This window comes from Aethalodelphis obliquidens, unplaced genomic scaffold (genome assembly GCF_003676395.1).
Source record: "Aethalodelphis obliquidens isolate GAN/ISIS:26980383/991018 unplaced genomic scaffold, ASM367639v1 scaffold29, whole genome shotgun sequence".
NCBI classification, from domain to species: Eukaryota; Metazoa; Chordata; class Mammalia; order Artiodactyla; family Delphinidae; genus Aethalodelphis; species Aethalodelphis obliquidens.
In genome coordinates, this window is record NW_020837973.1 from 13,390,367 (window position 1) to 13,403,889 (window position 13,523).

The 13,523-nt window shown below is 44.1% G+C and overlaps 1 protein-coding gene across 1 annotated transcript in view; it reads left to right on the plus strand.

Moving 5' to 3' along the window:
* FBXL7 (F-box and leucine rich repeat protein 7) overlaps nt 1-13,523 on the plus strand; it is a 417,673-nt gene that overhangs the window by 400,464 nt on the left and 3,686 nt on the right. The window contains exon 3 of the mRNA XM_027125348.1: nt 5,808-6,419. Within this exon, the coding sequence (XP_026981149.1) occupies nt 5,808-6,419 (612 nt within the window). The remainder of the gene's footprint in view (nt 1-5,807; nt 6,420-13,523) is intronic.

Here is a 13,523-nt window from a genome sequence, read left to right on the forward strand (position 1 = left end):
CTCTCATTCTGCTTTCATAACATTCACATGTGTTCATCTCTATCTTTCTTAGAGTTTTACACATTCATAACTGACAACCTCTTTCCCAATTCCATTTTTTTTTTTTTTCGGTACGCGGGCCTCTCACTGTTGTGGCCTCTCCCGTTGCGGAGCACAGGCTCCGGACGCGCAGGCTCAGCGGCCATGGCTCACGGGCCCAGCCGCTCCGCGGCATGTGGGATCCTCCCAGACCGGGGCACGAACCCGCGTCCCCTGCATCGGCAGGCGGACTCTCAACCACTGCGCCACCAGGGAAGCCCTCCAATTCCATTTTTATATGTGAAATTAACCAAACATGTCCTTTTTTGCAGATTTTATCATTTTTCCTTTTATAGCTTTGTCTGTTTGTTCATCCGTCCATTCACTGATCCATCCTACAACGACGTTAATTCATTGAGTGTACCTTTAACTGATTCCGTTACCAATTCACGTATTTATTTTTGAAAAAGGTTTGCTCATAGATTGTCTGCAGAGTAGACAGCAGTCTTGGTAAATTTCAAAAGCCACCTACCTTGTACATTCTGGAAATTTTTCATATGTGATGAAGATGTATTTGTCTCCTAAGAGTTTGGGCATTCCTTGTCCTGATATTTCAGGGGACATTTGATCTTCAAAGGAGTGATCCAAGCGGCTTTTGCATACCCCCCTTCCAATGATTCTTGCCAAGAACGCTGTGGGTGGTATCTGCGCCTCATGGCCATGTGGATACCATAGAAGCAGCAGGGAAGAAGGGCTTTTAAACAAGCTACTCTGTGCCATTTCGTGATCCCCATTTCCAGTTATCAAAAGGACTTCTCAGGATTTAAGGACACTTAATGCAAGCATCAGTAGATTTGATTCTTGATAGAAGCTTTTGGAGATGTATATTTCACTTGGTACTTTCTGCCAGTGCTATTTTCCCTGCTCAAAATAATGCCTGGGGGCTTCCCTGGTGGCGCAGTGGTTGAGAGTCCGCCTGCCGATGCAGGGGACGCGGGTTCGTGCCCCGGTCCGGGAGGATCCCACATGCCGCAGAGCGGCTGGGCCCGTGAGCCATGGCCGCTGAGCCTGCGCGTCCGGAGCCTGTGCTCCACAGCGGGAGAGGTCGCGGCAGTGAGAGGCCCGCATACCGAAAAAAAAAAAAAAGTAGTGATAATATCCTCTCAGTTATTGTTATACTGTGTTATCTCCCAATGGGTATCACCCTACTGCTAAGATAAACAGGTTGAGTTTGCCCTCAAGACATCAGATAGGTAGAAATTCACTTGGAATAGGTATTCAGATATGAAAATATGTTCATTCCTACAAAATATTCTAAAGTCATATTCTAAGTTCATATAAAGTCACTTTCTTTCTGCTTCTGTTTGTCTTGCAATGTCACAAGGCCAGGAGGAGGGTTCCAGGTTTCTTCTAACTCTATCGTCTTAATATTTGTCTTTGATCCTTTCCTCTCTGTGTGTGTGTCCAGGTATCAGGGCATCAGCATCCTTATTTCTAAGCTCTATCAGAAAAATTAGCAGCTGTTGCCAATGTCCATTTAGCTGCCAGTCCTCTGAAAAGGACATAGGAGAGAAAACAATGTACAAAGAGAGCACTAGGTCCTTCTGCAGTGCCATGGGCACATGGAATACATGACTTGGTAGCGGAAATGGTCCTTGTTTTGAATTTGAAGCCATACTACCTTTTCCTGGCACATAGACATTGATACTCTAGGACTCTTGATAGTTCTATATGGAAAAAGTACTTCCTGTTTATATAAGTCATCGCTTGTGGCAATAAATGGCTCCAAGTATCAAAGGGTAAAAGAAACTGTGTGGCAAGCTATGCATACTTTTTCCATAATAGCGCTTATTTCCAAATTAAAAATATGTGCTTACGTGTATGTGTGTGCATGTATTCTGCGAAAAAAATATATTTACGTATTTCTATTTCCCCAAATATATACGTTTCTGGATATAAAATATCAAGAAAAGATACTTTGTGACAACATCTAGATATAAATATCTCCAGGTGTTATTGTGTTAGTCTGTTCAGGCTACTATTGCAGAAAGGCACTGGGTGACTTATAAACAACAAAAATGTATTTCTCACAGTTCTGGAGGCTGCAAGTCCAAGAGGCTGCTGGCAGACTCGGTGTTTGGTGAGGGCCCACTTCCTCGTAGACATCTGCCTTCTCACTGTCACCTCACGCGGCAGAAGTAAGAGCTAGCTCTGTGAGGTCTCTTTTATAAAGGCACTAATCCCATTCATGAGGGTTCTACTCTCATGACTTAATCACCTCCCAAAGGCCCCACCCCTAGGACCATCAACTTGGGGGTTAAGATTCACTCAGCATGATTTTGAGAGGGCTAGAAACGTTCAGACCATAGCATTACTTATCATTCTTCATTATTTTTATAATTATCGGGTGCTATTTATTCAATTATGACAAACTGTATCCTTGCAAAAATTCTCAGAGGGTTTTTGACCTACTGTAGAATAAATAGGAAAAACTCAGAGAAACCTGGTGTATGCTCTGGAAAAAGACACATCCAGGTGTCCTGGCCGAAATCCCCCAGACTCCCCCACTCTACTCCCACCTTGGGGAGCAGTGCAGAGCCATCGTGAATTACTGATGAGAATCCTGTTGCCAAGCACTAGAGAGGAGAGCCATTACCATGCTCCTGAGTCTCCCAGGGCAGAATTTTCCCGACGGAGGTGCCAGACTGCCATCTTTTTCTGAGTGTGAATTCCCTTAATACCAGGGCATGATTATTGGCAAAGAAAAGAAAGAAAAAACTAAAAGCGTTACTAAATGCACAGCAGGGCTAGGCAATCTGGATGCATTCCTATAATCCAGTGCTGGGAGTATGAAAGAGAGACGAAAAGTGAACCCGTTATAGATGCAGGTTTTAGGAATCCACTCCACCTCCACCGTAAGTACAGTTCATGCCTCGGGGGCCTAAATGAAGCCGTGCAGGTCTCCACAGAACAATTAAGTGTCTTCTCTTTCAAGACGAACAGAATGTAGGCAGGCAGGAGAGAGATTTCAGAGCCCTCACAGCTGCTAAAATGTCAGAGCTGAAAGCCTAAGATTGCCCCTCCTTCCTGGTCCAAAAGAAGTTGTTCAACTGCCTAAGAAAAATGGTAACTTCAGAGGCAATTCTTGGAGTTCACGTAATGATGGTTAGTACCGTGGTAGCTTGGATGGCAGTTCTGAAATCCCTAATTGGTTTACACTTAAGCTTTTCGTTAAAGATTTACTGTTTATTGTAGCTGATTACAAAAGAGAGAAGTACATATTTCTTTTCTTATGAATGACTTAAAATGCAGTATGTATACCACCTGGGATAGAAAAGTACATGCCAAGCTAGGTATTAATCCTTTTTAAACATATAAATATTTCCTTTCCATTCAAGACATTTATGTGCACCTACTGTGTACCATAAACCTACGTCAGGGGCTGCCAGGACACTTGAAAAGGATTTAATCCTGTCTCAAAGGAGTTTTTAGTGTAATAGAAGACATATCTGTCGTCTGTTGCCGCAGCAATACTGTGGTACAAATCATCCCAAAACTCAGTATTCTAGCTCCCACGTCTGTGGTTCATCTGGGCATCCATTGACTCCAGCCAGGCTTGGTTGAGCTTGGCCCTGAGCTGCAGGTTGGGGCCAGTTCTGTCTGCTCATCTGATGAGATGATGGGCCTCTCATCATCCTAAGATCAGTGGACCAGTCAAGCATGTTCTTCCCATGGTGATGACAGAAGCAGGTGGGCAAGCCCAACCACACAACTGGCTTTGGACAAATCACATCCCCTGATATTCACTAGCCAAAGCAAGTCACATGGCCAAAGCCAACATCACTGGACCGAAGAAATATACTCTGCCTAGGAAGACTGCAAAGATACGCGACAAAGGATATGGGGATATCCTGCAAAAAGTGAGAAAAATAATACAATGAGCCTCATTAGGGAAAGATAAATTCACACATGCCTGTATAACAAAGGGTGGGAATTTCCAAAGGGAAGGGATTAATTATATAAGGAAGTATTCTTAGTGGAGGTGACATTTGCACTCAGTCACAAAAGGTGTTTGCATTTCAAAAGGCAGACAAAGTGTATGTATAGGTGTGTCGGGGGGAGAGGGGTGGGCAGATAATAATTTAAGGATGCTCCAGGAGCAATAATGGTGGACATGTGTAGGACAGTCTCAGTGTTAGGTTACAGAGAAGTAAATTCAAAAGAAAACATAGAAATAGAAAAAGTATATCAATAGGGAAACTACAAGTAGACAGCAGAGATGTCCTGTGTCAGAAGTTCTTGTGTTATATGTTATTGCCGGAAGTTCTTTGAAAAGACAAGTGTTTGAAAATTCTGAAGGTACAAAATGTGAAAAAGCACACAAGGATAGAATTTTTGTTTAAGTCTTTAGAGCTATAATTAGAGCTGGAAATGACTTAGAAATTATCTAGATCAACTCACTTATTTCACAGATAAAGAAATGTGTATTTTGGAGGTAAATTCATTTTCTCTCTCTCTCTCTCTCTCTCTTTCTCTCTCTCTCTCTCTCTATATATATATGTGTGTGTGTATATATATGTGTATATATACATATATATGTATATTCACACATCTGTATGAAATATATAAACATATTTACAAAGAGAATAAATGTCTTCCTAAATAAATCTATCCATCTAAATATGTAAAATATATATTATATAAATATATTTATATAGCACGAGAATAAATTCTTCCATATATATGTATATATGTCTCTCAAGGTTGGGAGAGGGGCAGCTATGAAATGAGCAGACTTCTTAAAGCAGTATTCTAAAGAACTCTCAATCCCTCATAAACAAAAACCACTTGCATCTTCATCAAGTGATCTTTCTGGTTCTGAGGAACAGAATATGAGTCACATTATTCAAATGCAAAGGGAGGAATGATTACTAAGAAGGAAAAATAAGTATTGCCACAGATATTCAAGGCCTGGAAATACCATCTGAAGTGCTAGATCTAATGGAGGAAGGAAGCAGGGGCTCCCCAGAACTCAGACCGCAGAGTTTGGGGTACGGTTATCAAAAGATGGGGGACTGAACCCCAGGGGGCAAGTGAGGGCAGAGACAGCAAATGTTCTCTATACCCACTGGCCAGTCTTCCCCTCTTGGGAAACACATTCCCCTCATTCGTAAGTGAAGCGTAACCATCTGCCTAACTAAAGTATAATCAGAAAAGTAAATCAGTTTGTGTTCATAACGTATGAGCTTCCTTCCCAGTATAGAAATAATGAAACTTTGAAGTTGTGCCCTTTAGATAATCGCCATTAACGTGGATCAAAGGTCAGCAAACTACAGCCCTTGTGCCCTTTAGATAATCGCCATTAACGTAGATCAAAGGTCAGCAGACTCTAGCCCTTGGACCAGATCAGCTGACCTGTTTTTACAGGACAAATTTTATGGAAAAATAGCCGCGACTGCTTGTTTACGAATTGTTTATGGCAGCTTTTGCACTAAAACAGCAGGGCTGGATAATTGCAACAGAGACAGAACCCATGTGGCCTGCAGTGCCTCAACTATTTCTTATCTGGCCTTTCACAGATAGTTTGCCCACCCCTGATGTAGATATTGGAGGATTAGCCCTTTTCTGGAATGGGTGAAACGTGCATGTGCTTCCACTTCCGGTGATGGATTCAGCAGGGGTCGGCCCAGGAAGGATGTCAGTGGCCTGAGTGTCACCTCCCTTGCCTCCTTCCCGGGGCTCCGCTCTGGCCATCCTTAACCCTTTGCTCTATCTATGTCCTTTGCCAGACTCCGACCTGAGCATGCGCACACTGAGCACGCCCAGCCCAGCCCTGATATGTCCACCCAACCTGCCGGGATTTCAGAATGGAAGGGGCTCGTCCACCTCCTCGTCCTCCGTCACCGGGGAGACGGTGGCCATGGTCCACTCCCCGCCCCCGACCCGTCTCACCCACCCGCTCATCCGGCTCGCCTCCCGGCCCCCGAAGGAGCAGGCCAGCATCGAACGGCTCCCGGACCACGCCATGGTGCAGATCTTCTCCTTCCTGCCCACCAACCAGCTGTGCCGCTGCGCCCGCGTGTGCCGCCGCTGGTACAACCTGGCCTGGGACCCGCGCCTCTGGAGGACTATCCGCCTGACGGGCGAGACCGTCAACGTGGACCGCGCCCTCAAGGTGCTGACCCGCAGGCTCTGTCAGGACACACCCAACGTCTGTCTCATGCTGGAAACCGTAAGTGTCAGTGGCTGCAGGCGGCTCACGGACCGAGGTCTTTACACCATTGCCCAGCGCTGCCCGGAGCTCCGGCGGCTGGAAGTCTCGGGCTGCTACAATATCTCCAACGAGGCAGTCTTCGATGTGGTGTCCCTCTGTCCCAATCTGGAGCATCTGGATGTGTCAGGTACGTGGCCACTGACCTGCCATCGGCAGGCCCTTCCCAGTGCACCATCCCGAACCCGTAAAGGACACTGCCACCTGGGAAGGGTCCCCCTTGTGATAGCCAGGGGTCAGGAGGCTGACTCTTCTTCCTGAAAGACTGTCTTTGCGGAAGCATGACCCTGGGGGCCAGAGGTATGCCTTTCATCAAATGATGTCAACTTCTTAGAGGAACTAGAGGCACCTTTTGTCCGGCAGTTCAAGTTGGGGTGACTTTTAAGCGTGTCTTTCCTCCCCGTCATTCTCAAAGTAATTTCAGAGCAACCGTAGATAATGGGAACTAAACATCTAATCACAGATAAATAGGAACCAACTCTAACTCAAACGGAGGTAGTTTAGAAAGTGCCCTGACATCCACTGGTTACTGTTTCATGGAGCCTGAGTGCTGTGTCTAAGCTGATTCTGTGTTGTGGCCTGTGATTGTGATTGTTCACCATTTTGCAGACATTGGGGAAAATCCATCATGGCCAAGCAACTCTTCCTATTTCACCCCTACTCTCCTCACCCTTGGGTTGATTTTGCACCTTTTCTCAAGCACAGTTCTCAATTAGTAGTGCAAGGTTAGGGCCCACCAGGGAGAGCCTTTTTAGTTCCTTTTAAAAATGAAGGAAATCCCAGCGTGGCTGCTTTGCTTGAAACCCTCTCTCAGGCAGGAAGAATTAAAACCCAGACTCATACTTAGGCGCCAGACAGACGTGGATCCAGCCGGACTAACAGCCTTTCTTTATCTCATCCACTGCTCAGTCAGAAGACGAACATTCGAGAGGCTGAAATGTGTTAAGATGCATCAGGGAGTTAAAGAAATGAACAGCGTGAGCTACAACCTCAGGGATTGTTGGGGAAGAGGGTCAAGAAGTAAAAACCACTGTGACGGGTGAATAAACAGAATTGGGGATTTGCAAGCATCTGAGGTAAATGATACCCTCCGGCAAAAGCTGAGGTAAAAGTCGCCTCTCTGAGCTCGCTCTCTCTTTTGAAAACCGACATCTGAAAATATTTCAGATGACAGTCAATTATTTCTCGCAGATTCTTTCCCTTGCTGGAAAGCAGCTCTTTGCCCCCCTCCTTCAGCTGGCTCCAGGACAAAGCCATAGAAACTGTATGTTCAGTTTGTCATGAGCAGCTGTTGGCATAAAGAAGCAGGAAACTAAAAGGTTTTCTTACATTTTCCCCCCAAGGATTTCTGGAAAAAGAAAGCATTGTGATGTGGTAGAAACTAGTTTCAGAACTCTGTGATTTGGGACAATTCACAGCTTTCTCTAGATGTGTTTCCTCTTCGTTTAAAAAAAAGAGGGGGGGGACGGGGGGCTAAGGGATTGGATTCTTTAACAGGCTAAGATTCTGAAGCTTGTGGGCCTCTTTTATAAACACCTCATTTTCTCAGATTAGAAAATGACTCATTTTTGGAATCCTCATCTTAGTTAAAGGGGCAGCCCATGCACCCTCAGTACAGGCTGCAAGTAATTGTGTTCTGTCCTTGGAGTCCGTTTGAAATTCAGAAATGCAGAAACTACTTTGGCTATTTGAGAATGGAAATTTCTGGGCTTCGATCCTGCTTGGTCCCTTTGCTAACCATTATGGAAGCCTTGATGCCCTTCGTCTTTATCAACCTGCCCCGTTGCAGAACCTAAAATATTTATGTATCTTCTTCACATGTCTTCCAATGACACGCTGTGATCTGGGTATATAAAGACTGTGTACACAGGGGAAGCTCTGACTCACCGAGAGCACATAATTGTAGATATTGGCAGGAGTGGTGATGGGTATTTTCAGGTAGATGAACTTGAAGGACCCAACAAGCCATAGGGATGGATTTGTATCACCACCTCTGAACAGTGCCCTCCAGTTCTGAGGGAATCTAGAAATTGTGATTTCACCTATGCCTCGTTCCCTTTGGGTCTTACAGCTGGCCTCTGACAGTGACCACCTCCTCAATGGCAATAAACTTGACTTTGGAAGACTCATCGCTGGTCTAGAGCCTAATTCCCCCAGAGGACGTGAGACTGCCCCTCCCATCCCTAGCATGCCCACCTTGAAAGTTATCTTTTCAAGTCACTGAAAGTTACTATAACTAGCTCTAGTGTTTTTTCATTATCACTTATTACCTTTTATTAAAGTCTAGTCGGGGTTCTCCAGAGAAATAGAACCAATAGTATATATATAAAGAGATTTATGAAGAGGAATTGGCTCACACAATTACGGCACCTGAGAAGTCCTACAGTTTGCCGTCTGCAAGCTGGAGACCCAGAAAAACCAGTGATGCAGTTAGTCTGAGTCTAAAAGTCTGAGAACCAGGGTTGCTGATGGTGTAAGTCTCGGTCCGAAGGCAGGAAAAGACCACCGTGTTAGCTCAAACATTTAGGCAGAGGGAGAGTTCTCCATCCTCCACCTTTTGTTCTATTCGGACCCTCAACAGATTGGATGGTGTCCCTCTGCACTGAGAAGGGCAGACTGCTTGACTGAGTTCCCCGGTTCAAATGTTAATCTTAACCAGAAACACGCTCACAGGCACACCAGAAATAAGGTTTAGCCAAATATCTTGGCATTTCGTCCCCTAGTCAGGCTGATACATAAAATTAAATATCACAATTAATAACATCTTTAAACATCAATGGAATATATTAAGACTAACCATTTTTTTTTTTTTTTTTTTGCGGTACGCGGGCCTCCCACTGTCGTAGCCTCTCCCGTTGCGGAGCACAGGCTCCGGACGCACAGGCTCAGCGGCCATGGCTCACGGGCCCAGCCAGTCCGCGGCATGTGGGATCTTCCTGGACCGGGGCACGAACCCGCGTCCCCTGCATCGGCAGGCGGACTCCCAACCGCTGCGCCACCAGGGAAGCCCCTAACCAATTTTTAAAGTATAAAATCTTGTGATTATTACAAGTGAAATGGCTTCAAAAGGGTCCCCTGTAAATGGAGATCTGGGAGTCCTCCTTACTATTCTTCCTAATCTTTTATATCAGACCAGTTGAATCCTGTCCCTGTGACTCTACTTCCCCAGAATCTCGAGTCCGTCCCCTCTCCCCTGCCTGCCAGCCTGGATGCGTGCTTCCCCCATCATTGTCCCTACACCCATCTCAGCCTCATCAACCCTCCCTCCACACAGCCAGCCTCCAAAGGGATGTCTTCAGACTGCAAGTCTCACCATTCATTTTCCTACATAAAATCTCCAATTCCTCCTCACGACATACAGGAAAAAGTTCCTCAGCAGAGTATATATGGCCCTTTGTGAGCTGCCCTTTTCAAGTTCAAACCTCACGCCTTTCCTTTGTAACCTCAGTGCTCCCTTCTATAGAACCAGTTGCATTTCCCAAACACATCATGCCTGTGCACACTGTGATGTATGGGCACTCTCTGACCTGCGTGCCATTCCCTCCTCTGCCCCCTGCCTCTCCCCAACAGCCCTCTTAACAGATTTCTCATTGCTGGAGCCCCAGCGCAAGCATCCCTTAAGTAAAGCCTTCCCTGCCTGATGCCCGGTAAGCTGAAGGTTTCCTCCCAGGTGTCTACCTTTTGAGTATAAGCAGGTAGAGTGTTACTGGGTTTTGCCACTGTATACTTGTATATTTCCAGATTCCTTTCTCTCAATTCATTACAAGCTTTATATGGGCAAAAATGAGGCATATTTTATCTCTGCACTTTACGATATTGTAATGAAGTGAACAGAGGGGTGTCAAAGCCCTAAACAGTCATCTTGACCTCTGAAGCGTTCAAACAAAGTTGTCATTGGTTAATACTCTGAACGAGCATTTAGGAAGCTGTGTGCAGTAAATAAAACTTCCTCACCAGTAAAATTGAGTTCATTAGGAGGATTAAATGAGTTAATTCATGATAAGTCCTCACATGTGTGTTCTGCTGAAAACTATGTAGCAAGCATTCAATAAATCATAACTGTTATCATCATTTTTGGATTGTCATTGTTATTAAGATGCTTGCAGGGCAGAGGTTGGTCTTCAGTGACAGTAGTTGGTCTTCATCAGGCCTTTTATATCCCAGAGAAGTAGATATTATTACCCCAATAATGAGAGGAAGTGGTAATGAAGAGCATATTTGTGAAAGCTGAACTAAATCTGGAATTAATTGAAGATATCCCCAGATTTATTCAACCCATACTGTTCACTCTCTGTTGTGTAATATCCCTACTCCTTACCCTGAATGTTAAGGCAGGCCCCCAAGATCTGATCCCAATGGACCATTCCCATCTTAGTTGCCATTAAATCCTATGTTCTAGCCTATCAACACTCCTCACTCCCCCTCTGCCTCTATGCTTTCTTGTCTCTCGAATTTGCTCATACTACTACCTTATACTACCTGGGCTCCATATCTGTGTATTAAAATTGTTTCTCTCTTCCAAGAATCCCCATATAGGTATCACCACTCCCAAGACTTCTGATGTCCCAGTGTCTAAATATTCACTTCATGCTGACACATCTACTGAAAATCCCTCATGCAATTCATCAGTTGCATGCTATATATACCATCCCTGCTATATTAGAAACCTTGGATCAGGAAACTTTTCCCTAGTCTGACTGTACAAGTCCTATAATCTCACTGAATCTGAGATGCCTCATCTTTAAAAACTGAAGTTTAAATTGAATGATTTCTCAGGTTCTCTCCATGTCTCTTATGTATGAGTGCATCCACTAGCCACAGATATTACCTACTGAGCCATGAACCAGTTTATTTTCTTTCCAACCCAAACTTAGCAAATCTGTAAGAATTAAGGCTAAAGCTTAAATTTTAAATTATTGATCTAAAACGATACAAGCATATCAAAATAGTGTCTTTACCAAAACTGAGCTCAGCTAGTATTTCATTAAATTTGGGGCTTAGTTTCAAAAACCAAGCATATATTGGTATTTCCCTGGACCCAATAGAGTATCCTCCCTGGAGTGCAGCAGATTTTACTAGGTTTTTTTTTTTTTAATAGGAAACTGGAACTAAGAGTTTAGGAACAAAGGTGGTCATATCATCTTGAAAAACATCACAGATGGGCAACCACTACTGTGAACATATAAATTCAGCATAAGCAGGATCACAGTCAGTATAAAAAAGAAATTCAAAATAAAGGAAGATTTCCAAGTTACAGTTGAAGGGTACCAACCACGTTCTGCAGAACCACGGAGCCCACTGGAGTAGTGTGGGCAGCCTCGCCAAGCTGCAGCTTTGTTCTCCAGTGTTGAGTATATGCTTTGCTCCTTCCTGAAATTCTTTGACTTGGTAGCACGTGGCTTCTGAACCTCGTTATTCCCATGACCTGAATTTTATACGAGTTTCCTGGGCAGCCTGCCAGGAGTGGGAGGAAAAGTCCCCGTTAGCACTGTCACGTGGTCGTTTAGAAGCCTTGGAGATGACGTCATCAACCAAGGCACAGAGCTGCCAGGGTTGAGGCACCTGTCTTTAGAGCTGCCAGAGGGATTTGGGGAAAGCAAAGAGAAAATGAAAAGTATATATGCAGTCTATGTAGCAGAATGAAATATATGTATACATATACATTTATGTATATAATGTGTATCAGCTATGGCTATTAATTATATTCATATATGAAAAATATACTGTACATATTTTAAAGAGTAATAGCCAGTGAACTGAAATACACAATTAAATGAGGACTTCATATGTAACTATATATTAATTATATATTATATATATATATTATATATGTAATATTCATTATATATAAAATATATAATTATATAATATATAGTATAAATATATGCATATAAAATGCATATACAAACAGACATTCTTAGGGGAAGGGAGGTTGGAAAGAATGTTTCGAGAGGCATCTAAAGATATCTTCCTCAGCACTAATTTCCTTATCTGTAAAATGGATTTTTTTAAGAATCAAGTGAGAAAATGTTTATAAAAGCACTTTGTAAACTTCATAATTTAACATAAATAAGAGGCATTATAATTAACTATAGAACAGATGATCAGTTTTTCGATGTAGATATACATCAGCCACGGTCAACGTCCCGAGGACATTTAAATGTTGGAAGTTGGATTATCCCGTCAGGTCTTCTTAGAAAAGACTGTACGCACTCTACAAATCATTCATTCATTCAACAGATGCTTAGTGAGCACCAGCTGTGAACCAGGTATGAGGGATACAGCAGTGAACAGTGCAGAGTCCCTTTTCTTAGGAGCTCACATTCCAGAGTGAGGACAGCAAATACATAAGTGAATAAATAAATATATAGTGCCTCAAGGTGATAACAAGTGCTGAAAATAAATGGGGATACTACTTCATACAGGGTGAAGAAGGAAGAATTGTCCAGTAAAGGGACATTTGCTCAGAGACCTAAGAAAGTGGAGGTGGCCCGTGGCGCTATCCAGGGAAACCCTGTCCAGTGCACACATGCTGAGGCAGGGGGGCGCCTGAGCCATCTGGGAACCAGCAAGGAGGCCAGTAGGGTTGGAAGAGGGGGTAAGAGATAAGGGCACAGGGGTGCAGGTCCTTGGAGGCCCCTTTCGATTTTACACGTGGTGTGAGATGGTACCATCTGAAGGCTTTGAGCATGATAGATGGAATTCTGTTTTCCAGAATCTCTCTGGCTGCTGTGAGGAGAATAGACCGTAGAGATTGTAAGGGCAGGGCAGGGAAACTGGTTGAGGGGCTAGAGGGATAATCCCGATGACACAATTGTTCTTCCTTGACCAAAGAGGGTTGAACTGAATCCCTAGACGGTCACCTTGTTAGACTAATAACTGTTGGTATATACATTTGCCATAGTTTTCAGAGTACGTCCGTATCCATTATCTCTCGTTGCATCCTCATTATACCCCGTGGAGGCACGCCAGCTACTCATCCTCATTTCAGAGGAGAGTCGTGAGACTCAGGAAAGTTAAGCCTCCGGCCTCAGGCCATAAAAAGTAGATCTGAACTGGTTTGTGATTCCCAAGCCAATGCTCTCTTTCTGCCACACCCAGGTCATGGCCAACCCTTCTATCTCATATCTCACTTCTTTGGACCAGACCATTGTAGGGTGAGAACTAACCTTTACTGAGCTTCCCGAACTTTCCAGGGCCAGGGCAGGATATTTACACACATGGTCTCATTGCG